The 26,903-nt window shown below is 39.4% G+C and overlaps 2 protein-coding genes across 7 annotated transcripts in view; one reads left to right on the top strand and one right to left on the bottom strand.

Moving 5' to 3' along the window:
• The window catches only part of shc1 (SHC (Src homology 2 domain containing) transforming protein 1), a 28,767-nt gene extending 9,380 nt beyond the window's left edge, over positions 1-19,387 (bottom strand). Inside the window, exons 1-4 of one of the 5 annotated variants that reach the window (XM_079469308.1) lie at positions 18,965-19,387; positions 9,742-9,785; positions 2,325-2,489; positions 773-843 (exon numbers count right to left, since the gene is read on the bottom strand). In XM_079469308.1, coding sequence (XP_079325434.1) covers positions 773-843; positions 2,325-2,489; positions 9,742-9,753 — 248 coding nt within the window. In that variant the 5' untranslated portion in view covers positions 9,754-9,785; positions 18,965-19,387. Of the gene's footprint in view, positions 1-772; positions 844-2,324; positions 3,046-9,741; positions 9,786-10,466; positions 10,593-18,964 lie in introns of those variants that run through there. The other 4 variants (XM_079469307.1, XM_079469306.1, XM_079469309.1 and 1 more) reach the window with 4 other exon arrangements.
• A 575-nt stretch (positions 19,388-19,962) lies between these two features.
• On the top strand, positions 19,963-25,962 carry flad1 (flavin adenine dinucleotide synthetase 1). 2 transcript variants are annotated; one of them, XM_079469303.1, is made up of 8 exons: positions 19,963-20,047; positions 20,706-20,949; positions 21,063-21,822; positions 22,034-22,181; positions 22,487-22,585; positions 22,929-23,118; positions 25,029-25,102; positions 25,183-25,962. In XM_079469303.1, the coding sequence occupies exons 2-8, from the start codon at positions 20,791-20,793 to the stop codon at positions 25,316-25,318; spliced, it is 1,566 nt and encodes a 521-aa protein (XP_079325429.1). In that variant the 5' UTR covers positions 19,963-20,047; positions 20,706-20,790; the 3' UTR covers positions 25,319-25,962. The 2 variants fall into 2 exon arrangements, with proteins under 2 accessions (XP_079325429.1, XP_079325430.1); XM_079469304.1 differs by lacking the exon at positions 19,963-20,047 and having other exon boundaries at positions 20,664-20,949; positions 25,183-25,512.
• The last annotated feature ends 941 nt before the right edge of the window (positions 25,963-26,903 follow it).

The following is a 26,903-nucleotide window of genomic DNA, read 5'->3' as shown; positions in this document are numbered from 1 at the left end:
AAACAATACAAAACTGATGTTTATAGATGTATTTAAGAATTTGTTTATAATGAAATATGGATGCTTTTTTCAACAACTTTCATGCATCTTTGCATTCTTTCTGTCTTTCACATTACGTTATTTCTGTGGTTTGTAATAGTTGAAATTCAACAGGCAATGGGCTGATAACCACAATACATGCATAAATGCTGATTAAAGGTCTCTTATTATTTTGTGAGGCTGTTTTATTGAAAGTATGCAAATAGGATGCAATGAGAAATGGCAGCATGTGGTTGGTATTGTAATATTTCTCTGTTTCACTCTCTTCGAGAGAGTAACATTAATATTTCATCAGTGGGGCTTTTATCCAGCCTGCGCATGTGAGTGTATGTTCATGCACATGGGCATTAGGATGTGAGAAGAATGTATGAGAAAATCACTCCTTGGGGAGACAGATGTACTGTATGTGCAGTGCATCTCTGAGTGAATAAGAGCATGTGCAAATGAGCATTAACGTGTTTATGTACTGTATAGTACAGTGTATATCTTTTAACGCACGGAACTGTACATTTGCAAGGCCACTTTCACACAATGCCTTTGTGTGTTTTGCATAAACAGCCTTCAAAACATTTCCATTGAACCTGCTGTTTAGGAATAAATACAATCCTATTTCAATTTTGTAATGGTGGAAATTGCAAAACAAAAATATGGGTTAGGGGTGATCTGTAATCATTAAAAACAATAAAAGTCTAAAGCGTGTCCTCATTTAGATAGCAGGATATGTCTTTGTTACCTGGTAACCTGAGTTCTGGTGTTGAAGTCCAGTGCTCTCATAGACTGCTGCACTTCTACGCAGCCCATATACTGCAGCAAAGACAAACAAAAAAACATTTATAGCACTTTCTGTGTCAGCCGCCCAAGCTCAAATCTTTGACATCACTGGCTAAGAGCGGTTAACTGTTGTGTGGTTAAATGTGTGCGTGTGTGTTTTATGAAAATGATGCTCTAATTATGAAGCACTAATCAGATAAAGCAGTTCTCAAAGAAATTGTTGCCCATAGTGTTTGAGGAGAATCTGAAGATGAAACAAATTAAAAAGAACTTGCTTCCATCATGCTGAGGAAAAGATAACTTTTTACAAAGACATTCGGAAAAAAACAGGGTGCTCACAAATGTTAACCAACATGTAAATAAACACGATAACTACTGAGATGAAAAAACAGGGTACATTAAAAGTGAGAGACAGAACTAGATATGATGAGATGAGAATAAAAAGATTTAAAAATGCTGTTGAAAGAAATTGGTGCAGTGTTTGCCAGGCCATTGCTATGTGGTTGCTAAACGGTTTTGAGTCGACGTTACATGTATGTGTATGTGTATACTTAAGCTGAGTTTGCCTTTTTGGCACTGTGTGTGGTGGGCAAGTGAGAAAGTTTCGATTAGGTGCACATGATATAAACACGAAAACCAAATGCAAAGTGGTTGCAAATAACCTACAATGGTTCATGCTTACTTATTACCTTAACCCTTTCATGCATGAATAATGACAACCTCTGAGAGGAATCAAAAGAGTAGGACAAAAATTTGACAGAGTATGAAAAAGATTTTAACTTTTTTAAACATATATTTTTCCATGTACAGTATAACAACTTGTGACAGTGTTTTGGACGAATTTAGGAAAATTCCTCAACAGATGCTCATCTTAAAGACAAGCACAACTATATTTTTTGCTCTTGAAAAATTGGTAATAATACATTTACATTACAACATGCAGCTATTCTAAGAGTTCACAATATATATATTATCACAATATCAATTGAAATGTTTTTAAACAGTTATTTTGTATTAAATAACAAAATAATCTTAAAGCAAAACTTTAAACAGTTGCTGAAACAATTATGCATATGTGGGATTAAAACAACAAAAATCTTTAGTTTTAAAGTAATAGTTCACCCAAAAATGAAAATACTGTCATCATTTGCTCACCCTCAAGTTGATCCAAGCCTGTATACATTTCAAAGAAAGATATATGTATGAATGTTTGTAACCAAACAGTTCTGGGGCACTATTGGCTAATATAGTAGGAAAATGTACCTTTTTTTAAATATCTCACAATACCTATACTGTACATAGATGTGAAACAACTTGAGGGTGGGCAAAATGATGACAGCAAATTCATTTTGGGGTGAACAGTTATTTTAACATCACTGTTATTGTCAATGACTCCTAATTAAACCCACGAAATAGCTTTATAAATTATAGAATTAAGAAAGACAACGTAAGAACATCAAATAGTTAGGGGGTGGAGAAGGAACAAGCGTGACAAACCCAAACATGCATCTTACCCTGACAGTGTAAGAGACACCGGTGGTGCTGACCACACCGTCCGAGTGCAGCCAACCTCGTGTGGGCTTGTTGACGAAGGAACCGTGCCGCGTCCACTCGTCCCCGCCTAGCTGGCCCCCTTCCACACGGGCCCTCCGCGAGGCCACACCCAGCCGGTTCATATCCTGTGGAGGACGAGGAGGAGGAGACGGGGCTGTTAGAGAAAGGAGAGGTGGAGAACAAGTGGTGGCCGGGGTGCCGGCTTCTTCAGGAGATTCGCCCGAACCACCCTGACCGCCCACAGCACCTGTCGGCCTGCTGGAGGCCTTCAGGCCTGGGAGCAGGGTGGAAGACACTCCCAGCCGTAGGGCTCCCATCCTTGGGAAGAAGGAGCAGAGGGTGGTGGGGCTGTTCTCAGCCTGCCTTGGGGAGGTAGGGGGGAGGATGGGGGTGAGGGAGGAGGAAGAGAGAGAAGGAGGGATGCCAGGAGGGGTGAGAGGAGTTAGAGGAGCGGAAGAAGGAAGGGAAGGATTGGATGCCGTCTCGTCCGTCGAGCTAAAGGAGTCGCTCCTGAACGGCGTGTATTTGGTTTTGGGGACGAGCTCCATGATGATTGTTCACCGTCTTAGTGTCCACAAAAGCTCTTTGTATTCTCTTTATGTCTCCCGACGTCTCTCTTTATTACAATCAATAACTTGTCTTGGCTTTTCTTTTACAGTCCTCTGTTTTTCCCCATCAATTGATCGCTTCATCATCACACCGGAGAGATGACAGTGGGCAGACAACTTAGTCCAAAAAGTGGGACAATAAAACAGATGGTAGAAGAAAGTTATTCTGAGGAGCACCAGTCTAGAGATCGTAGAGACTTCAGAACCACTGTTGTCATACGTTGTCATACGCAAGGCGTAAAAAAGTTTGCATCAGATCTTAGGTCTGCATAGAGCGTCTTAGGATTGATTCTCAAAGCACAAAATATTCGACTCAAGTATGATTGTCACGATATTGGTGCTTTTCAAATTTTTGCACCAGATAAAATCTGCCTGTGTGATAGACAGTACTGTTTTAAAATGCCTCTGTGTATGTGTGTGTCTGAACCGGACTCCACTCTAGTAGCTCTTGTCTGACAGAGTCCCATAAAAAGCCTATTAGCTGCAGCTGAGACTCGGAGAGGAGGCTTCCGTCAGACAGACAGATCGATCGATAGCGAGTGAAAGAGAGAGAGGAAGTGAGCGGGAATAGATGGACGGAAAATTCTAAAGTACTGCTCCAGTGAACGAAGATCACTTAATGATAAAGTTGAGGTTTAGATCATGACTCTCTCTATATATATAGAGTGATTGTCTTTATCCTCATCACTTGCTTTAAAGACTTCATTTAGTCCAAGTGTTAAAAATAATAAAGTATCTTCAATAGGGGGGCCTTGATCTGTACGGAGTCTGCCAATTACGGTTTGAATCAAATGTGTTGCGACATTGACTATTAACCTAAAGTTGCACTAAATGATTTATTTTATTCACATTAAAAAGCATTAAGCGAAATTAAAACATTATATATAGGTAGGCTACTTGAATCTGTATGTCGATAATGGTTATTTTAATGGATTTGCAATGTAAGCACCATAAAGTATGTAAATATATTAACGTGGTCGTTTTTATAGGCTAGGCTTAAAATGTAACACTCAATTTATACAACATGTAACAGCTGTTCCGTCTAGTAAGGTTGATGACCCCTGATGTACACTATGTGGTTAACACTTTGGCTATGGTCTGGACTAATCTTATTCTCTCCAAATCAGCCACCTCACTTCCCGTCACACATCTGAGAAGCTTTAGCGCTGACACATCCACAGCATTCACTCTCTTTCCCTCCTCCTCCAGATGATTCTGGGACCTCTGTCACCAAGCCGACCTCTATCCCTGTCTTTCTCCTCCTCCTCTTCTCTTTTTTTCCAGATAACCTCCGGCTGTGCTTCTTTCCCACCCTCTGCACTCCTCCCCTTGAGACTGTCTTCCTCTCTCTCTCTCCTTTCCTGAAATCCCTCCCTCAGCCTCCACACGGTGTACTCCACAGCGTTCCTCTTCTCCTCCTCTTCCTCCACCTTCTGCCTCTCCAGCTCTCTCTCCCTCTCCAGCACACTTGCCCTCTTCTTCCAGATGATCTCTCGCTCCCCCTCTCCCCCTCCCACGTCTTCTTTCCCGTTCTCCAGACTGTCCAGTGACTCCTATCTTTTCTAAATAAAACTTAAAACACCTGGGCCTTTAATAATATATAAATTAGTCTTTCGGACAATAAGTCACTAATGAAATGAAACTCAGATAGAAATAATTTAAGAGTATATATATACAGGACCCATAAACAACCCTGATAAAGAACAGTTTGTAGAAATATGGTTTAGAAAAAGACAAAGTAGACCCAGAAAGCCCTGAAAAAGTTGTAGAAACAAGATCGGTTAAATATGGCTGTATTGAAGATAATATGGGTTCGAGCACCATTTAAAGACTCAATGATAAGTTTTAGTTTGGTGTGATCTGTGAAAAAGTTAAGCTGTGACGATCCTAGTGTGATGTTCCCGAAGCAACACGCTCCTGTCAAGGTGACAATAATAAAACCTGATCGGCCAAATCTAAAGTAACTTCTCCAGAGATTTTTTATATATGAGCAAATTAGACTAACCGGAAAGTCAATCACACACTCATTACCCTAAATGACACCTCGAAATCAGACAAACGGTCTCTGATGGAGCGGGTCTTTATAGATCTGTTTCCTGAGTGAAAACCTAACCTCCAAACGTCATTTAGCAAAGTCATGCGCCCAACTGAACCTCACCAATGCGTGTCCCCAATGTTAAGCACTTCATAACCTCTGAAAGAGGCTCAACAGTCTTAGAACATCTAACAGTTCTAAACTATCAAACCAATATATGCTTTGAGCAACTTTGAAACTCTCAAATGATTATGGGTTCAAGAACTCTTCAGAGAACATAACAGTCTTCCAAACTCCAGCCAAGCCTAGTCAACATTTGTTTTGTTTTATTTCCAATGGTTTTCACTGCATATATTTTACTCAAGCGCCCACAAAAACACTTCAGGCTTCTTTTGTGATAACTTGACGTTAATTCATTTTCAATAGCACCAGAGTGTGAGCTCAAAAAAGCCTAAAGCTCAAAAAGGACGACGTGTTAGCTTCAGATGTTGGACATTCAAGTCCAAGCACAATTTAACAGTTGTGACTAGCAATCAAAGACAAACCGGCTGGACTATCATCTCAGCTGCAGTACTACACAATCCCCGCGCTCAGAGATTTTAACACGACTTCATCTATAAAACTTCTAACAGGCCAGGTGAGCAAAAGACCCTAATAGTTTACAAAGAACAACAAGCATTTACATTACAGGCCTCTGAAACTTCATAAGTTTGTAAACTTTACAAGTGATTACTATGGCACAGAATATGTGTCAGCGACTTGGCTCAGTCATTATTGTGTGATTGAACAAAAGTGGCCAGATTGTGCCTGTGATACAGAGTCGTGCATAATGTCAAGATCTTGTTATTGATGTAGACACAACATGGCACAGTGGTAAGGAGAGCCAGTACAGAGAAATTAGAAAATGTGAAGCATTTCAATACCTGTAACAGTATTGAGAACAACGTAAACAAGAACAGTAAATCAGACTATGGTAACCAAGCTTGGGTGTAGCACCTGTCCATTTGAAATATGGCAGCATCCCAATTTTGACATGACGGTTTATTTTACAATCCAGTAAACATGATCAGAGTCAATGTGTTATGCGGTCAAAGCAACATTGGCTGCATTGTAACCTGAAGAGAGGTCAGGGTCACGATTTGTCTGAAGTGAAACCAAAGTTAAACCCTTAACCAGTTGCCACAATAGAGAGATTATTGTGAACAATAGAACCAGTTCAGCTCACTGGTCCAACCTCGGTCTGTGTTATTAATGGGAAACTGGATAGTCTCAAAGTCGAATGATAAGTTGTATATTGAAATATTGTTTTTTCACCACAGTTGAGCTCCACAATGCATTTGACAATAAATACCAAAAATTAAAACCTGAGTTTAACTACACCACCAACAAAAAAGTACAAAGTCACACAATAACAACACAATAAATCAATGATTCAACACTTCCATCAGTAGAAAAAAAGTAGGTTCTGTAGGGCTATCAATGGACTGAAGGTTTAAGGTTTGAAGGATTGCAGCCAATGTTGACTATGGCAACTGTTCTTATTTAGACATACAAGGAAAGAATAAAGGATTGAGAGAGAGCACCTAGATGACCTGATCTGAAGGCACAGTTCTTATCTAACATTGAGTTTAAACTGTGACCTGGGACAGCGCACTAGCGCCGAAGTTACAAAACAAAGCACTGGAACTTAACATGACCACAAAGCTGTTGCCATGGTAACAGAGTGAGGAAAAATCGTGCGAGACGGAGTCATGACAGAACCCAAACAAAAGCCGGCAAGTTTCGCCAACACAAAATCTGTCGCCTCCTCTCCGTCCAATCAGGAGCTGCGTTTCAGATCTCTGCAACAAAACCAGCCTGAATCACACAGAGTCTGCAGCAAACACTGACAAAGGATGGGAAAGTTTAGCTGCTATTATCACCAACACTGAAGTAATGCGTGCTGAATTCTAACGCATACAGACTGAAACACACACAGCGCAGTCGTGGCATCATTCCAACAAGGAAATCAAATATTGCTCAAGAGTGCACGCACATACACACGCTCTGATGCTCTCGCGCACACTTCCGGCTAACTAGCAGACATCAAAAAGTCTTCCTGATCTGGATATCTATGAGAGCACCGGTGTGACACTACAAATAAAGACTTCTAAAAGTCTTGCATAAAAAAACCTGATTTTGTCTGCATAACATTTAAATAATGTAAAAATGTTTTTATTCTATTCTCTAAATTTGCATTTCAAAAACAGAGGTCCTTATCTACATTAAAAAAACATCTCAGTTCATATGTTGGCATCCAAAATAGTAAAAGCGAAATCTATGAAAGAGTTTAAAGAGTTTGTAATGTCTTTCCCTCTCACTGTGTAGTTCTCATCGCGTGTGTTGCAAAAAGAACAGCAATTCATTCAAGTCCTTGAAAGCAAAAACGACATCCACATTTTAGGCAAAAATGTCCTCCGTGTTCGAATTAAAGTCACGTTAATATTTTATGCGTGCCAAACAATCCTTCCCCTCCTTCCTCTCTTTCGTTCAGTCCCCTCCCTGAAATAAAAACATAATGTTCTTTGTTCTGTCAATTTCTTCTCTTTAAAACACCAAAGTCAAGCTGCTGCCTCTTGCGCTCTTGTTTAGCATCAGTCTCATTCACTTCTGTGCAACGCCGATATGAATGGTCTTCTATTGTCCTCTCCTTCCCCCACAGTCTCTCATCCTCTCCTCTCTCCACCTTCGTCTGTGTGTGAGGAGTGATGCAGCCGACTGTCCTCTATTCTCCTCTCCTCCCTGTCTGGTTGATCGCTCTCGCTCTCTCTCTCTCTCTCTCTCTCTCATGCTAGTGTTGATTCCATCTCTCCCCACACTCTGGCCCCCTCCCACCCTTCCTCTCTCTCCTTGCAGTGTCAGTCATTTATGCATTTATGAGTGTGTATGCATGAAGGAGCAGAACAGGCATCTCTTGCTTTCTCTCTCGCTATTATGCACACAATTATGATGGGGGACAAAGCGATGGGGGGGTGGAGTTTGCACTCAAAGCTCCTCTCATGGTAAATCAAGAGCAAGCATGTTGGGGGGTTATATAGTACGTCCCTCTCTTTCGCTTCCAGAGATCCACTAATCTTCACATAATTCTCACTTTCTTTGTCTCCGGTGACACCTTATGACTGCTCGCAACCACGTCAATAAACCACCGCGGGCCAATGCGAAACAGGTCATGGGTGCACAGCCAAGGTTATCCGAACAGGATTTTCTGCGCACTGCATAAGAGCTTATGCCTTCAGAGCGTTAATGCAAAAACGCCTAATTGATGTGTCAAATCACCTAAAGGGTCCAATTGTGAATCATTCAACCGAGTGACCTGAATTTGGGGTTACGGAGAAAAAGTGTTGGTGATACAACTACAAATCCCAGAATGCAATGGGCGAGAGCTCTCTTTCTTTGGGTGCTGTAAGTGCCACAAAGGTGCATTGATTCAGCTTTTGTGTAGCTTCTCTGTCAGTTCCCCATGCTAAAATGTCAGTCAGAAATGTCTGAAGGAAGGGAATATTTTTGAGCCTAAACATGGTCCCTAGCTCCGGGGCATGAGCATCTCTGGTGAGCACACAGACACACACTCACAGCAGACAGGGGAAGGGGGATGGGGAAGAAGGGGGAGAGAAAGAGTGCAAAACAGATATAAAAACATACACAACTACATGAAAAAGACAATGATAAAAAAGAAATGCATTGCAGACAAATATAATGCACAAACTCAAACAATTACATAGATACTTCAATGACTGTTAAATTTAATTAAAAACATGCAAAGCTTTGCATTTTAAAGTAAAGAGAAATAGTGTGCAATTTCAATGAAATGATCAATCTTCAGGAAACCCAGAAGAACCAACACCAAGAAGGTATAGACAACAACCCCCATACCAGTGTAAAAAGAACCCTCATCCTAGAATACAACTCCTCAACCATAACCATACATTACAAACAATTTCAATTCAGATGAATGAAAAGGTAATTCCAAACCTCAGAAAGAGAACTGGAAAAGAGAATAAAATGTGGAAACCAAATAAAGCCCAGATCCTGACACCCATTCCATCACCTGGTGCATGTCGGGAGTGTAACCTGAGGCATAGAGGCTGATGATTCTCATTAAATACAATGTGAAGGTGAATTATTGCGTCTCAAAAAAAGACGGACAGGAAGTGAATTAACAGCAGAGCCAGGCTTTATGGTAAATCTAATGACCTACATTCTCTCCCTGCTCCCTGCAGAAACGCTATGTTGTGTAAAAAGACCTGTGCGCGCACACATGTGGATTGAAGGCGGTAAAATCATTCATAGACAGAGGTGCTGCAACACTAACGTTAGATCTTCTCTTCTGACCCAGTTAATTTAACGAAAAGAGTGAACATAATGCCTTACTAGCTTCTAATATCATGTTGTTTAATGGTTAGAAATCGAAAGTACCCTTAATACAACTAGATCATTAAGGCACACCCAACAAATGAATGTAATTTCAGCTAGATGTTACATAATAAAAATCCATACCCGTTATAAAAAGTTGACTTCATTTCGGTTGCGTCTCAGCTGAGGCACAGGATGATCAAATAACATACCAGTTTCTTCTAGCGCCTGTAACTTGCAGGCAGTGTTCACATCAAACTAGTGAGGTCAGGTTTTTGGTAATGTATGACCAGCCTCCATGCCTTAGGACATGTATGTGCAAGTGTGTTTGTGAAAGCTTACCACGTACTCCATTGGAAAACACTCTTTTGTGAGTCAGTTTTTCCCTGGAAAGTGCATGTAAATGTAGATTAGCAAATCACATGACAACCAGAGCCACCAATCACAGCAAGCTTTGGCCTAAATCATCAATTAGACAAAGCGTTTCATTGGAATTGAACACTTAAACTGATCAAAACAGCACTTGAATGGAAGGTTTGACTTACTTAAAAAGGCATTTAAAGGTACAGTTCACCCAAAAATAAAACTTCTGTCATAATTTATTCACACTCCTTTTTTGTGAAACACATAAATACGATATTTTGAGAAATGTCTCCACACATGGTGGTTATGTGTCCACACAACGGAAGTCAATGGGGACCTTGTTTGCTTACCAACATTCTTCAAAATATCTTCCTTTGTGTTCTGCGGACGAAAACAGTCATACAAGTTTGAAATGACACAAGTTAAATGATGAAAAAATCCTTATTTTTGGTTGAACTATCCCTTTAATATACGATTCAAATGAAGGCAACAGAGCTTTCCCCAAAATTAGTCCCTTTAACGCACCTGGCAGAAAAACACCACGTGACGGTCAACTCATTTGAGCCGATTCACAAATACAATCATGCCAAAAAAGAATAATGCGTCATCCTGAGTGCACATGCGAGGGCACATTTAAGACTACAACTTACAAATGAACATGACAAAGCCACGTTTAAGAATGTCTGCGTCGTGCTCAAACAAACCATGGAATGAGAGGAATGGCCGGGCATGATGGAAAATGGGTATGTACGCTTTAGCTTGCCTGCGCCTCTGTCTGCAGTAAAAACAAGCAGACTGAATCTGTGACAGCGAGCGCGTGTTCCAGCCTGCTGGGAGATGATCAGAGAAGGTAACATTCTTAAAGCAACCGCCCAAAATAGAAGTGTTCCTGAAGTCAGTAACCAATAGCAACTCCGCTGGAATACTTTGTGTTACTTTGGTAACAATGTGCTCTTTGATTATCAATTATATTGCTCCGCAGATGTGGATCTTAAAAAAACTGTGGAGCCTCACATTAACAGTCTAGTCTGCAAACTAGTTGGTGATTGAACCTCAAATTAAACTGTAGAACTACTATGTATATATTCAATATCACATTTAAAGGGACAGATCATAAAAAAGTATTATTCTGTCGTTTACTCACCCTCGAGTTGTTCCAAATCTGTGTAAATATCTTTGTTCTGATGAACACATGCTTGTCACCAAACAGTTTGGCCACCATTGACTACCATACCATGCCTCCAGAAATATTAGCTTTCCTATGTTCTTCAAAAATGTGTGTTCTACAGATCAAAGAACTGTACAAAGCTTATTTATCTATGGTAGTCAATGGTGGCCAAGAACTGTTTGTTTACAAGCATTTTTTCAAATATCTTTCTCAGATATTACATATACAGAATAGATTTGGAACAACTTGAGGAATTTTAATTCTTGGATGAACTGTTCCTTTAAGCAAAGAGAGGTAAAATGAAGTGTGAGAAGCATATTAAAGGGGTGATTCGCCGGAAATATGTGTTTTTCTTTGTATTTGGTGTGTTATAAGTTGCCCATGCATGTATTAGACACATAAAATTGCAAAAATGTAAGTGTCAGAAACAAAAGATGTATTTTATCTAGAAGCGAATGCTCACCCAGACCTGCCTGAAACGCCTCGTGTAACCACACCCCGGCGAATCTACGTCAGTTCGTAACACGATTTGACTAAGACCGCCCAAATCTAAACGCAAGTAAGGTGGGCTGTTTTGTTAATCTCATTGTACTGTCGCCGGCACAGCCATATCGCGGAGACTATGTGTGTTTCGTTGTGAAAATAAATCCTCTTAGTTTGCCCTGCCAAAAGACGATACAACAAAAAACTAAATGGTTATATTTTATTTCCAACACAGTTCCAAAGAAGTACAATCCAAATGTTCAGGTTTGTGCAGAGCATTTCACCAACGATTATTTCACGAATCTGGGAGAGATCAAGACCGGCTATGCACGGAAGATTTTGTTAAAAAGTGGGTCAATTCCAACAGTTAAAACTCTGCAAGGACTGTCTGGCGCTTCAGATTCGCAACCTGTAAGTATATTTTCATTGTAAAGACTTTGTTACAGACTAACGTGAGTTAAGTTTGATATTGTTGTTCTTGTTGTTGTTTCTTTGTGTGATCTGCAAATGCAGACAGGCGCGGAATGTGGGTCCTAATAATCAGTAATTATGTTCCAACTAGAGGCAACAAATGTCGTGTTTATGATGGGGTTTTAATGTCTTTGTTGAGTCGCAACGAGACATGGCGTAACACTGGTTGATCAAGAAGGGCCGAAGCACTGCAGTATTTATTATGTTACCATTCCCTGCTGGTAATGCGAGCTTGTTTCTATCTCACACAAACTCTGTATGATATATATGGTTGTTTGTTTATAGTCAATTACTCTTAAACAATCCTTTACATGCTGCTCATATCACACTGGCAAAGTTGTATCAGCTTGATCTTCATTTTTCGGATCGGATTCGGACTCGTATTGATAAGGAAGGATCGATGCCATTTTACCTGTCAGTAGTTTTGGAACCTGATGTTCCGAATATGGTAAGAGGCGTTACATTTCCGTGCAGTATTCGACCAATCACTACGCACTAGTGAACTGGCCAATCATAGCACACCTAGCTTGTCAGAGCGATGAGCAAAGAGGAGATACAAACATGTGCAGTATGTGGAAAATACAGCGTTTTTAAACCTCAAATCGTGTATACACATTGTATTACATCTAAAGCAAACAATAATATTTGTTTTAGCCGCATCAAATGACCCCTTTAACAATTAGCTTGGAAAAACTTGGGTAGTTATGGCTAAGTAAATATACAGACGTGCACAAATTTGTTGGTACCCTTACAGCTCATTGAAATAATGCTTCATTCCTCCTGAAGAGTGACGAAATGAAAGCTATTGTATGATGTATAGAAGCTCTGGAAAGAGATTAATAATTGCTTATTATAAGATATTCTAAAATGGCATTTGTTGGTACCCCCTAGAAATGATAATACACAATTGGATTGTAGTGATATCTCAAACGAATTCGTTTCTTTAATTAGTATCACACATGTATCCAATCTTGTAATCAGTAATTCAGCCTATTTAAACAGAGAAAAATGTCACTGTGCTGTTTGGTATCATTGTGTGCCCCACACTGAACATGGACCAGAGGAAGCAAAGGATAGAGTTGTCTGAAGAGCTAGATAAGCATGGTAAAGGTAAAGGCTACAAGACTATCTCCTAGCAGCTTGATTTTCCTGTGACAACAGTTGCAAATACTATTAAGAAGTTTAAGGTCCATGAAATTGTAACCTCCCTGCAAGAGTAAAATCGACCCCAAATTGAACAGAAGGATAGTGCGAATGGTAGAAAAAGAACCAAGGATAACTGCTAAACAGATACAAGCTGAACTCCAAGGTGAAGGTATGTCAGTTTCTGATCGCACCATCCGTCGCTTTTTGAGCAATGGAGGGCTCCATGGAGAAAGACCCAGGAGAACTCCACTTTTGAAAGAAAAACAAAAAAGAGACGCCTGACTGACTGGACCCGACTGGAATTTGCAAAAACTCATATTGACAAGCCACAATCCTTCTGGGAGAATGTCCTTTGTGAGTCCAAACTGGCGGTTTATGGTTAGTCCCATGTCTGCTCTAAATTCACAGACGAAAAAAAAAATCAAGCTTTCAAAGAAGTGAACACCATACGTACAGTCAAACATCTCAATTATGTTTTGGGGCTGCTTTGCTGCATTTGGAACAGGGTGCCTTGAATATGTGCAGGGCACAATGAAATCTCAAGACTATCAAGGCATTATGGAGAGAAACATACTGCCCAGTCTCAGTCGCAGGTCATGGGTCCTCCAACAGGATATTGGCCCAAAACACACAGCTAAAATCACCAAGAATGGATAAGAACAAAATATTGGACTATTCTGAAATGGCCTTCTATGAGTCTTGATCTGAATCCTCAAACATCTATGGAAAGAGCTGAAACTTGCAGTCTGGAGAAGGTACCCATCAAACCTGAGACAGTTTGCTCAGGAAGAGTGGGCCAAACTACCTGTTTGTCACTGATAGAAAGATAGTCAAGCACTTACAATTCTGTACACTGCTAATCATTCTCCTTAAACTACACATTTGATGATAGACATGTCAAGTGAAAACCTTCAATTCACTTTTCAATGTTTCGAATCTCTAAAATCTGATAAAACCATGAAAGCAAATCACAATATGCAGGTGTGTTTATGGATCCCGTATCTCAACCAGAAGCATGTCAAACCAAACTTGGGATATCTTTTACATATAAATGCCACAGCCCTGAAAAGGCCACAGATAGCGCATTGTGAGAAACCACACTAACAACGAGGGAACTAATAGCTCTAACTTACACTAGTCTACACAACTTTGCATTTTGTAGACGTCACACTGGTTTTTATAAAGCTACCAACAAAACAATGTTACTGGATAGTGATTTACACAGGTACAAAGTACAGCATAAAACTAAGTTGGACTGTTGATATAAGAAGTGCACGTGTATGTGTTTGCACTGTGTTTGCATGGGAGTAGACAGAGACCCAACATAGCCTGTGTTTTACTGCCTGATCTTTAATAACAGTGTTGAGTGAAGCAGTGAGTTGAACTTCACTGCAGTGCAGCAGACCCAGCAGTTCATACATGCCCCTGAAACCCCATATTTTGCAGTCGTTAATGATAATGTACAGGCCCGGAGACATAACATGTATGCCAATTTCCGAGTTAAACGTTCTGACATGCAGATTCCCTGTTGTTTAGATAGTGACAGTCCCTGTCGAGACTTTTGACCCGGCTGTGACCTCTGTGGGATCACGGGAACGCTGCAGGTCTCGTACCCATGTCATGACATGAGATGAAAAACAGCAGAAGGAACAACATAAAAGAGCTCAGTGAGTTTTACATGTGGTTTCATATTGGTCTTGTAATTTCTTTGATTCTCTCAGGCTGTGTTCTGTCTAGTGCAACATATGAAGGAGAGAAAATTTGACATGATTGACTGAGAGGTGTTTTAAACACATACCAGATGTACTGCCTAACTCAATGCACACAATAGGCCCTTGTCCCAATTTTCACTGTCACACCCAATAAAATGAAAATTATATTTTATAAATAATAATTAAGAATAAATAAATATATTGAATTACTCATGGGTACTGTGTGACCTGAAGGTTAAAGCACATGGTCTGAATTGTGGGAATTTGTCTGGGCCTTCTAAGTGGCCATTAGAGTAACATTCACTTCTGCAAAAGAGGCTATTTTAGTCTTCTATTCAGTCCATCGTTCTGTCTTTTCCAAGAACTATCGCTGTCTGTTCAGTTAAAATAGACAGTGAAGCCAGCTTCCTCAAACACCCATTTTCAATCTTAGAGAGTAGACACTCTGAAATCTACAGAAATGAATCATCAGGGATAGACTCTTAAGGGATAGTTCACCCAAAAATTTAAGTTGTCATTATTTATTCACCCTCATTTCTTTCAAACCCTGTATATGACTCTTTCTTCCGAGGAACATAAAAATAAATAATTTTGAGAAATGTCTCAGTGTATTTGTGTTTTGTAGATCAATGTTGTTTGGTTAACAACTTTCTTCAAAATATTTGCTTTTCTAATCTACATTAGAAAGGAAGTCATAAGGGTTTGAGGGTGAGTAAATGATGAAAAAAATATATTTTGTGTGAACTATCCCAACTCACATGTTGTATCACTACAACATAAATGTTGAATCAAGCTTACAAAGGATGTATAGATAAATCCAACCTAAAGGTTCAACAACATTTTAACTCACAATAAATTCAGGATCATGTTGAAAATGTAAACTAAGGAAAATATTTGTTGCAGCTCACATTTTCCAAATGCCTTGGTGTCAGGAGCACAAGAGCAGGACTTGAGAAACAGCTTGTGACTCTCTCGCAGTGGGTTTGCCATGTGTGGGTTTGCTCAGAGCAAGACCATTTGGACAAAAGGCTCAAGCATCTCAGGGGTAAATAGTTCAACTTCACAGGAACCATAAACATCTCACTAGGGCTGAGGAGGATGTGCGCGTGATCTTGGAGAAGGTCTAAACACCGGAATAGGTCAGAGGTCATGTAACACTCCTGGAACACCCAATGTTCAGACATAAACTTTGAAAGAAAAATGTACCTAAAAATCCCTTTTATAAAATAATTGCACTAGACAGACCTTGCCAAATATCAAATCTATAATTTTTTCGAACATTCTCTATGTTAGGCCCGGAAGACCTATAATTTCAAAAAGTCATGTGACCACAATAATATTGAGACAATTTTGCTATTGCAATAACGATATTGATTATATTGATGCATCCTTAGTGGCAAGTTATTAAAAAGTCAGAAAGCCAGTCAAGATTGGATATTTCACATGCATTTTCAAAAACATGTAAAATAAGAGACACTATGTTAGCTGAGAGATGAAGTTCTCAGACATGAAGAGACAAGCAGACAGACAGGCAGGTGAAAACATTCAGCCTATTGGTTAGCAACAGTGTATTTGGTCATATCGATGTGTGATTTTGTGTCAAGACAATACACTGAACAGGAAATGCCCCTCCCCAGGTCTTGCATGGGTGTAAATACAACCAATTAGGTGTTTAGAAAGAAAGGCAGAGAAAAGAAAGAAAAGACAATGTGTGTTGCAAATAGGCACATTTCAGCCACAAACACAGCAGAACTTTGCGGTATACGATTGCTCTCAAATGACAATGCTGCTTCAATACCTGACCATGTTCCTCTGTGCGCAGCTGATCTACTCGCTTTTTTGCAAAACAAACCGACATCCTGTTGACTCAGAATTGACCACCCACACATCATTGTCACTCTTGTTTTGCTAGCATTGGTCAAACTTCTAAAATGTTCAGAAAACCTAGCCTCTAGGACCACAAAACTAAAGCCTAACGATGGATACAGAGGGCAGGCTGGGACAAAGTCACTGCCTCCAGCAGTCAGTGGTGGATATTACTTTAGATATGCCACAGCTGAATCTAAATTCATTGGAAAAACATATTTGACATTTTGCCCAGTTTAAAGGAACGGATCATACAGCTGCTGTAGATGACTGTGTGCATGTTTAAACAGTCAACGTGACCAAACAAACTACAATTCCCGAAAATGTCATCCAAGATATCAAAACTATTCAGTTGAAATGTTGATAGCACAGGAACACGATATCCTTTATAGCAATCATTGGAGACCAGATGGGAATTTTGAGATATTACCCCATTTGACGTAAGAACTTGCCAGGGGATGCCTTTTTTAAGACACTGGACTTTAATCACATCACCACAAACAATATATAGTTGTGTTGTGTATCTTTCGAAAACACAACATCTTTTGATGTTTTTAGCCGTCTCACGTGAAGTTTGCATGTTTACAAAGAGGAGTTTAGAGGAGGCCAGCAACAGCCTGGTATCAAAGCGAGTGACTTGAGATTTTGCTCTCTACTCTAACAGGTTCTTTAGCTTTTAAGTTGCTGGGACAGATCGATACACCTCAGAAACCAAAAATGCCAAGGTTTTCTCTTCATCTGACACAGAGCAGGTATGTGTCACTGTGATATCAAGCCATCTCAAAGAGTCAATTTAGCAAGTAATAATCCCAACTGTCAGCATGCTCATCCTGCTTCTCATGGTGTGAAATCGTGCGGTATCTAGCGCTTCCCTCACCAGTTTGTGTCGTCTGCAAGCAAGCCGATAACATATCCACTGAGGAGAAACGAAATGGATGCAATAAAGCCATCCTGTCAATTCATCACAAATCCTGTTTGGATCTGTCGTGGCACCACTGTCAATCATTCTAGTATGAACATACTGTGAGGGTTTAATAAGAAAAGACATGAAAAGTATGTCATCATTTGCTCACCCTCGTGTAATTTCATACCTACCTGTATAAATGACTTTGTTCTGATGAACAAAGAGAAAGATATTTGGAAGAACGTTAGCAATTTTCAAATCTGTGAAATGATTGACTGCCATAGTAGGAAAAAATAAATGGTAGTCAAAGGTGCCCCAGAACTGTTTGTGTTTCTTAATTCTTCTAAATATCTCAGTTTGTGTTCAAAAGAACAAAACATATACAGTTTTATAAAGTTTTTCCTACTATGGTAGTGGATGATGTCACAAAACTGAAAATTGCTAACATTCTTACAAACATATTTCTTTGTGTTTAACAGAAAAAAAGAAATGTATAAAGGTTTGAACCTGATCTCGAGGGTGAGTAAATAATGAGAGAATTTTAATTTTTCAGTCAACTATCCCTTTAAGGCATTTTTGGAAAAGTCACAAGGCAACTAGTGCCGTTCTGCATTTGGACCCAAGGAAATGAAACATAATACGATGGAGAGACCAGGTGGCTTGGCCATTGTTAATAAACAGCCCACCTACACATGTACAGTGAATTTGAAAAGCTCCATGTAGGCAGATACTGTGACTGTGACTTTAAATCCAATGTCCCTGTATCTACAAATGTTACTGACTCAGTTTCCTGGAACTTTCATCGCATGTATTGTTTTATAAATGACTAAATATTCTAGTTCGCGTGAACAGCTCGGCTCAAGTGAAACAGTAACGGATGATGTCATTTCATAGTAACAAACGGTCTTGTTCCTCATGTTGAGTATGAATCATTATTTTAGTTGCTGCAAATGTCTGCGACAGCTGCTTAAGCAGCCGATAGGAGCTCGCGCTGCAGCTGGTCAGATCAGTTTATGATAAATGGACCCGATATCGAGCGCTACTTCTCACAACAAAACATTATTTACATTTGCCTGGCTGTGAAATTAAACACAATAAGCGTTGTGGCAAGTTTAACCCACATACTTTACAGATATTTTGCTCACACTTTGTTTTAGCTGTCTTTACAGATATTTCAACCGAACGATCGCAGATTTAGGAAAACGCGTTGAGTAAAAGAGTCTCTCTTTATCAAATTGAGTAAACACATGACGTAAAACACGCGCAAAATTGAACGTTTAAAGACAAGCTTTAGATACGAGTAACGTAACGCGCCAAGTCAGACTGTGGTCAACCGTTGTAGCCCGTTCAAACAGGTTTCATTAAACACAACCATACGAGCACGCTTAGCGGCACGATTTCCCGTCCCGGGTCGTGCAGTCTCGACTGTGGTCAACTTTTGTCAGAACTTACCCACTCGCTTCCTCTTGGCCCCTCGATTCCGGTCCCGCTCCAGCTAAAGCACTCTTTAGATTAACTCCTGAAATTATTACATTTAAGGAACAAAGAACGAACAGATACGGGTAAACCACCCAGTCTCGCAAGGCTCATTTAGACGTCGAGTAATGTCACGAAACTTTTCGGCTCTGCCTTTCTTTCCTCCCCAGACTTGCCCCCCTTTTCCACGGTCCAAAAAAGTCGCACTTCCGCGATCGGATGGCTGCTTGTCATGTGGTTTGGCGTCCACGAGAGCGCCCGCACCTGGCTTTCTGAGCTCGCGCCCTTGACCTGTGTACGTTCATAGACGTCTCAAGAAGAGAATTTTCTACGAGACGGGATATGAACTAATTCACGGGCTTTCCCGGACGTTTGTGCCTTTTGTTGATATGGAAACGTACTGTAATTAAATCATGTGCCAGGGAGTACACGTAATTTACGTAACACGTGTGTTTCTTACCTTACATTTGAGTGATGCAAGTCAAGTCGTTTTAGAATACCTCTATGAAAAATGGCTACGTATTGCATTTTCAGATTAGCTGCCTCGGATGAACTGGTATAAGATTTTAAGTGATTATATATTATTAAAAATCGTTTTTGGATAAAAGCGTCTGGCAAATGAATAAATGTAAAAAGTATAGTATGCAGTGTATGTTCAAGTAAACAGTTAGTATTAAAATGACAGACAAGCAAGACAAAAATAAAGTGTATACGTTAAAAAAAGGCTTTACATAAAAACCAATGTCTCATCTTTGTTTTAACAACAAACAAAAAAAGCTATTAAAAAATGATTATTACTAAAGTTTGCGTTTCGTATAATAAAGACACGATTTTCATTTTAAACTAAACTTCCACAAAGCAATGTTGAATACTACAATTCTAACTTGGCACCTGACCAGACGTCGCACTTCCGACGTTGAATTCCTCCTCTTCACGCCAATTGGTCAGTTCATTGAGGAAGAAATGTCAAGTCTGATTGCAATTGGCCAACGGGTGTCACGTGACAAATGTACGCCGACATGTTCCTCGACTGCTATGTAACTGGGGTCGTTTGCTGGGGTGAGTTATCTTCTGAAATAAACATCTTTACAGATCGAATTCAGTTTATGAAACAAAACCGAGATTCAGTTTAGCATTTGATATCGGCTTAATAGCAATGTTTGTAAATGCTCATGGTGTTAAACGTTTGTTTACGGTACTGCTTATAAGTAATGTGTGTGTCTGGTTCTGCTAAAGACATTCCGAAAAGTAAACAGCTTTAGTATCGGAGCAGTTACCGCAGGTTCTGTGACTCAGCTATAATTATGCAGCCACATGAAGGTTATTAAAGTGTAAAGTTAGTTCTGGGGCGTGTTTTGCTTTCTTAAAACCCATGCTTAAGTCGTTGGATTCATGTCAGATTTGGTTGGTCTTTTCACTTTTAGAAGTCACATGTTTTTCAGGACCCACTAAAAGCAGTCAATCACAGAGAGACCAAAACTATGTAATGCTGTTCTTTCTATCTAAATAATCCCAAACTTGTTTGTGCTCTGTTTAAATGTAACTGTATGGAATGAGTATTTTGCCACGTTTTGTAAAAACACAAACATTGTGCACATTGGGTCATAAGACCATTTTCACTCCCCTCACATTTGTGTCTGCTAAACAAATAAATGTAGAAGTGGAAGTAATTCTCTAATAAGTGCATCGTGGGTTCAATACAGTTTTTTTATTGCAGATACTTTTTCTGCTTGTTCCCAACGGACCGTCTCTTTCTCCCCTCCCTTTTCTGCATTTCGCCTGTGTCATCATTTTTGGCCTGAATGCTGCAAGCATTGCCCCAGATTAGCAGAGCAGTTGTGAGGATTCGTCGAGTTGGAGCTCAAATCATCCCAATGGCACAGAACTGCAATGTCTCCTCCACAGAGAAGGGTGGCGCTGTCACCGCGGCTATTCTTATCATAGGGGATGAGATTCTCAAGGTGAAATTACAATCAGTCACGGTTGATCAATTACCCTGTCATATATTTATTGCTAATGTTTGTTATGTGAGCAAAGTAATAAACACCTTTTTGTTAATATATCAACATTCCAGGGTCACACCGTCGACACTAACAGTGCTTTCCTGTGCCGTGGGCTTCGCAAACTTGGCGTCACCGTACAACGCATCACTGTTGTGCCTGACATCCAGGAGGTCATCGCTAAAGAAGTGTCCCTTCTGTCTTCCTCCGTTACGCATCTCATCACATCAGGTGGCATCGGCCCCACCCACGATGATGTCACTTTCGAGAGCGTTGCCCAGGCATTTGGCGAAAGCATTCATGCCCACCCAAAACTGACAAAGCTTGTGGAGGAATTCTTTGGTGTGGTGGATCCCGACAGTGCTACTATGAAGCTTGCCATGGTCCCTGTTTCTGCAAAACTCAACTTTAGCACAGATCCTCAGACGGGCCGGCAAAATCGCTTTCCTCTAGTCAGTGTCCACAACGTGTACATGTTCCCCGGCATCCCATCCCTGATGGAAAGGACCTTTAATGGACTTACCCATTTGTTTTCAGGTTCGGGAACCACCTTTCACACCTGTGAGGTGTTTGTTAACGCAGATGAGACAGAGATAGCCCCGGTTCTGACAAAACTGCAAGCGGGTTGGGGCAAGCGTGTGTCTTTGGGCTCTTACCCAGACTGGCTGAGTAATTATCATCGTGTCCGATTGGTCCTGGACTCGCACAGCGGGATTGAGGTGGAACAGGCACGGGCTCAACTCACAGAGGAGCTACCAGAAGGAAGTGTGATACCACTAGTCACTGACCCGGTGTCAATCGCCACTGAAGAGGTTTACTCACTCTCGGAAAGCGGTGAGTGAGAGAAAAAGTAGTGGATAGAGGAAACTGGTCAGTTACGACAAAAGTAACAGTGGATGAGAGAGACTAAGATGATCTGTTCTGAAGCTTGTCGTGCGACATCTTTACTAGTTTAAACATCCATTTAAATCTGTTGTGATAAGTTAGTTGAACATTTCTAATGTTTAATAATTGAAACAGAATTTTATAAATGAATGTTCCATAGGTTCACTGCTGGGGCAGAAAGTAGCATCAGCATTGAGGACCATTGAGACTGGACTGGATCAGTATTCAACTAATGAGATCTGTGTGGGATTCAACGGTGGCAAGGACTGCACAGCACTACTGCATTTATATTATGCCGCTCTCAAACGGTAAGAAAGGAAATGAAATGCAAGAGCTTTCTTTGACATAATGGACATGTTTGGGGGCCCATACAAAGCACAATTTTATTGTATTAATAGGACAAATCTAAACATTAGTATTTGTTTTGAATAAAAATACCACAAGGACACTTTCCAAAACATTTAATGAAAAGAAGTTCACAGTACTCTTTTGATTTTAAGAATGTATCATGGTCTTTAACTGTTCATATTTACCAACATTTACACATATCCAAAGCTCAAGATTAGCTATGTCTTGTGGTACATCTCTCTCTCTCTCTCTCTCTCTCTTTCAGGCGATTTCCTGACGGTAAAGACAAAGTCAAAGCTCTGTATATTCGAACTGTCTCCCCTTTTCCAGAAATGGAGAGATTCTTACAGGACACCAATAAGAGGTAAGAAAATGTGCCCATTGAACTGTGAACAAAATAGACAACAATGATTTAAGAGGTCAGAGAAATCTGGAACTGGTTACTTACCTCCTGAGTAGGTGAATCAGAGGATCTACGATATGGCTACTGATCACCCTCTGATCCAAACAACATATTTATGTTTAAACACATGTATAAAGTGTTTTAAAATAAGCACCTTAAGGATTTTTACTGATGACATCACTGGTTAGAATAGTTTACCCTCATACGTAGGATATGCGATCTGGCACTACTCAACAAGCTCACTTCTGCAGACAGTGGTGTGAGAGCTTACCACTCCTAAACTTCAATCCTCTCTGTCCTATAGATATGATCTGGAGCTGATCTCAGTGGAGGGCAGTATTCGGCAGGCGCTCAGTGAGGTTCAGCAGAGGAAACCAGAGTTACGGGCGGTTCTGATGGGAACGAGGTGCACCGACCCCTACTCGCACACACTGACACCCCTGTGTCCCACAGACCCAGGCTGGCCCGATTACATGAGGGTCAACCCACTGCTGGTGAGGGAATGCATTACATTTGTAATTTCTGAACATATGGTAATATTGTAAACAATTTGGCACCTTTTCCAAATATTTGCTCTACATTTGTATTTTCAGTGTGATTCATTGATCATGTACAGTGGGGCACATATTTGAAACACTGCCGTAGGTACACCTCAATTGTCCAAAAAAATCCAGAAAATCACATCCATTTTATTGCATGAAATAAGTATTTGATACAATAGAAAAATATAACTTAATATTTGGTACAGAAACTTTGTTTTTAATTTTCAGGATTTGTTTTACATTCCGTCTCTCACAATTGAGGTGTACCTATACGATGAAAATTATAGATCTCTCCATTCTTTGTAAGTGGGAAAACTTGAAAAATCGGCAGTGTATCAAATACTTTATTATTTGAAGAAATAAACCAAATTAAATATGAATTTGAATGATAGTTTCGTGTTTTTCTTTTTGTAAATAGTAGATATTGCAATAATACGGTTTCACTTGCATTTCTTTTGCCACGATATTCACATGGTTACAGTCTAATATCATGAAAGCCCTAGTCTGAAAGCCCAACACTTTTGGCCCACAGCTTTTTGGGTCTTTATGCTTTATTATACAAGGCTAGTAAGTGAAACACTAGGTATGTGGGGTGTTTACGGTTGCAAATAGGTTTACAGCTATCATCCACCTGTCCTGCAATCTCTCAACTGACTCCAGAGTCAGTACATCACTGTCTTGTCTCACACTCATTCTCATGTCAGCTGGCAGCAGAAACAGGCAGAGATGGTGAATGATGATAAATGAGACTCTCTGAGATCGTTACATAGAAACTCCATCATCCTAATCAGCAATGCAGATGCAGAAGACATGAGCACAGCTTGTTCACAGAATTATAAATGACCCAGGATTCTCTGGCTTTTATTACTTGCAGATGCTAGGGACATCAAAAGTAGTTTAATTGTTCCATGTCAATGCTGAAGTGCTGGATGCTGTCCTTACTAGTTATTTTCTCTTTGTTTAGTATGCAAAGCAGAAGATAATTACTTGTATTTTATGTTTGTAGTGTCAACAACATGCATTTGGTAAAATCATATTTTTGCAGGTAAACCTGCTCTTTAAACACATTGGTTTGTCTTAAATTAATCTATCTGTTGAAGTATTGGATTTGTTTATTGAGCCTTGTTCTGTAAATAAATGTTGATAGACCTGCTGCTGTTTATGTTGATTCAATAATTGAAACAACAATGCAAGAAAAAGGGGAGAAAAAAAAGAGTGATTGGGAAAAAAGGAAACTACTGACTGCTCTTAAATTATTTCTTTGTTCTATAATAATTACTTGGAACATTTTCTTAATTGACATACATGATGCCTACATATTATGCAAATTAGTTTATTGATTTTAGTTAAGAGTGTTTTTAGCTTTAGTTTTGGCTGTTCTTTAGTTTCTGTTGTTCCCTATCGGATGAATGTTCATAACCTTCAAAAAATTACTTACATTTACATTTAGTCATTTAGCAGACGCTTTTATCCAAAGCGACTTACAGATGAGGAAACATTGGAAGCAATTATAACAACATAGGCCACAAAATACATAAGTGCATCAAACTAGTCCATTAAAGCCTAGCACAGTATACAAAGCTAAGAATAGGGAGGTTAGTAAGTTTTTTTTTTTTTTTTTACTTAAAACCCATCTCTTCGGCGACTACTTGACAGACAAATAAAAAAAGTATAGGTAGTGGTCTAGCTTTTGTTGAAACTAGTAACTTCGTATTAGAACCTAATCTTTTGGGACATATCGCTTATTGCTCCCCGAACTCTTTGTAAATTGCTTTGGATAAAAGCGTCTGCTAAATTAATAATTGTAAATGTAATACACCATATATTTATTTATTCCTGTCTCTTTTCCTCTATGTCTGTAGGATTGGACATATCATGACATCTGGTCATTCCTGAGGACACTGTATGTGCCCTACTGTATTCTATATGACAAAGGGTGAGAGGCTTCTCTTAACTAAGAAATCTTTGTTGTTCAGATAACATTTGCTCATGTTTTTATCTCTTTCTTTACCGTAGGTACACGTCTCTGGGCAGTATGGATAACACTTGCAGGAATCCTTCTCTGAAAGCGATGGATGAGAGAGGTGTGACCCGCTACAGACCTGCATACCTGCTTGAAAATGAAGAGGAAGAACGCAACTCAAGGGCGTGATGTCATCCGTGGCTTCTGTAATCACTGTTTTACAGGAAGCACAATGATGTGCAGCAGAGAACATTTTAAAGAGGAAACTAAATCTGAAGGACCCAATGATCATAAGGTCTAACGTGTCCATTGTATGTTTCAATGTTAAATTTAATATGAGGCGAATTGAAAGTCATTGTATTGTGTATTTAAAGATTTCTATTAAAAAAAAGTCAAAATAGTGTCTGTCTATATGTGAGGGAATATCAAGAGAGAACTGAAAAAAAATTATATTCATGAGTTTCTTTTTTTAAGAATAGTACACTTGCTACTGAGAATGTATTACTAAGAAATTTAGCACACTAGTATCTAACATAAATGTAACCAGAGCAAATATTGTTTAATGAGGGATTGGCCAGTTCAAAATTCCTGACATTTTGACTGTATTAAACAGACAATTTGACATAATGTCATTATTTGACATAATACTTTTTACATTCACATGTATTTATACTTACAGCAACACAGTATTTAACAGTTTAAACACATGCAGAAGCAATGAGCAAGCAATGCCATCTACAGTGCATGGAATGTAATGTCTGTTTCCGGCCTCACGGGTGCGACATAGTCACGTTGTACATTTAGGATGGTGATTACAATAAATGACTCCATTCACGCAAGATTAAACCCTGAAGCATCGATCTCTGTCCACGTCTGGAAATCAGTCAGCAGGCCGCCAACGAGAATCGATGCTGCGCAATCGAATAAAGCGACTCGTTTACGGCTATTACATCTCCTGTTCCAGCTCCTCCAGCACCAACGCCATCATCTTCTCAGACAGAATAACCATTCAGTAGCTTTATACAACAGATACAACAATGAAGGAGTACAAGAATGTGCATGGGAGGCATTAGTAATGAACACTGGATAACATGTTTAAATAACTTGATAATCTTTAAAAGAATGGTTCACCCCAAAATGAAAATTCCGTCATCATTACTCACCCTCATGTTATTTCATAACTGTCTAAATTACTTTGTTCTTACACTTTGTAACCAATAAAATGAAATTTTATTTTACAGTGCCAGTGTAACAATACATTTAAGTATTGAGTAAAAAGAACTACATGTACTTATAGGGTTTGAGTTTGGATTAGGGTATGGTTTAGGGTTATTTAAATGTAACAATGCTTAATTTACAGTAAATACTATAGTAAATACATGTAACGCATAAGAAAGGCACTGTAAAATTAAGTGTTACCAAAATATTTGTAAAAGTTAGATTAAAATTTTGATTTCTACTTTTTTTTGTGTTTTGATTACATAAATATTAGGCTACCTATTAAATCTTCAAACTTTTTCTGTATTACTACATAGGCTTTTGAAACAAGGGTTTAAAACCTTGATTGACTTGCAAGCAATTTGCATAACAAAACATATGACGTAACACATTGATGTAATAAGTAAATAGTCAGATTTACAATGGAAAACATGTGACTGAACAATGAGTCGTTTGTATAGTAGTTAAATCATAACATCAGGTTGTTGGACATAATCTTTAATAAAAGTTGTTTTTGATGGGTCACAAGCTATTAGGGCGACAAGTCGCATATTTG

Source organism: Barbatula barbatula, assembly GCF_947034865.1.
Source record: "Barbatula barbatula genome assembly, chromosome: 12".
NCBI lineage: Eukaryota > Metazoa > Chordata > Actinopteri > Cypriniformes > Nemacheilidae > Barbatula > Barbatula barbatula.
Note: the sequence above shows the minus strand (reverse complement) of the source record. Positions and strands in the feature narration are given on the sequence as shown.

What these genes read in the sequence shown, in the direction of transcription:
- flad1 (XM_079469303.1), top strand. Translation starts at nt 20,791, where the DNA reads ATGCTGCAAGCATTGCCCCAGATTAGCAGAGCAGTTGTGAGGATTCGT. An exon ending in TTACAGGACACCAATAAGAG is followed by an intron (nt 22,586 to 22,928) that starts GTAAGAAAATGT and finishes TCTGTCCTATAG; the next exon opens with ATATGATCTGGAGCTGATCT. An exon ending in TGTATTCTATATGACAAAGG is followed by an intron (nt 25,103 to 25,182) that starts GTGAGAGGCTTC and finishes TCTTTACCGTAG; the next exon opens with GTACACGTCTCTGGGCAGTA.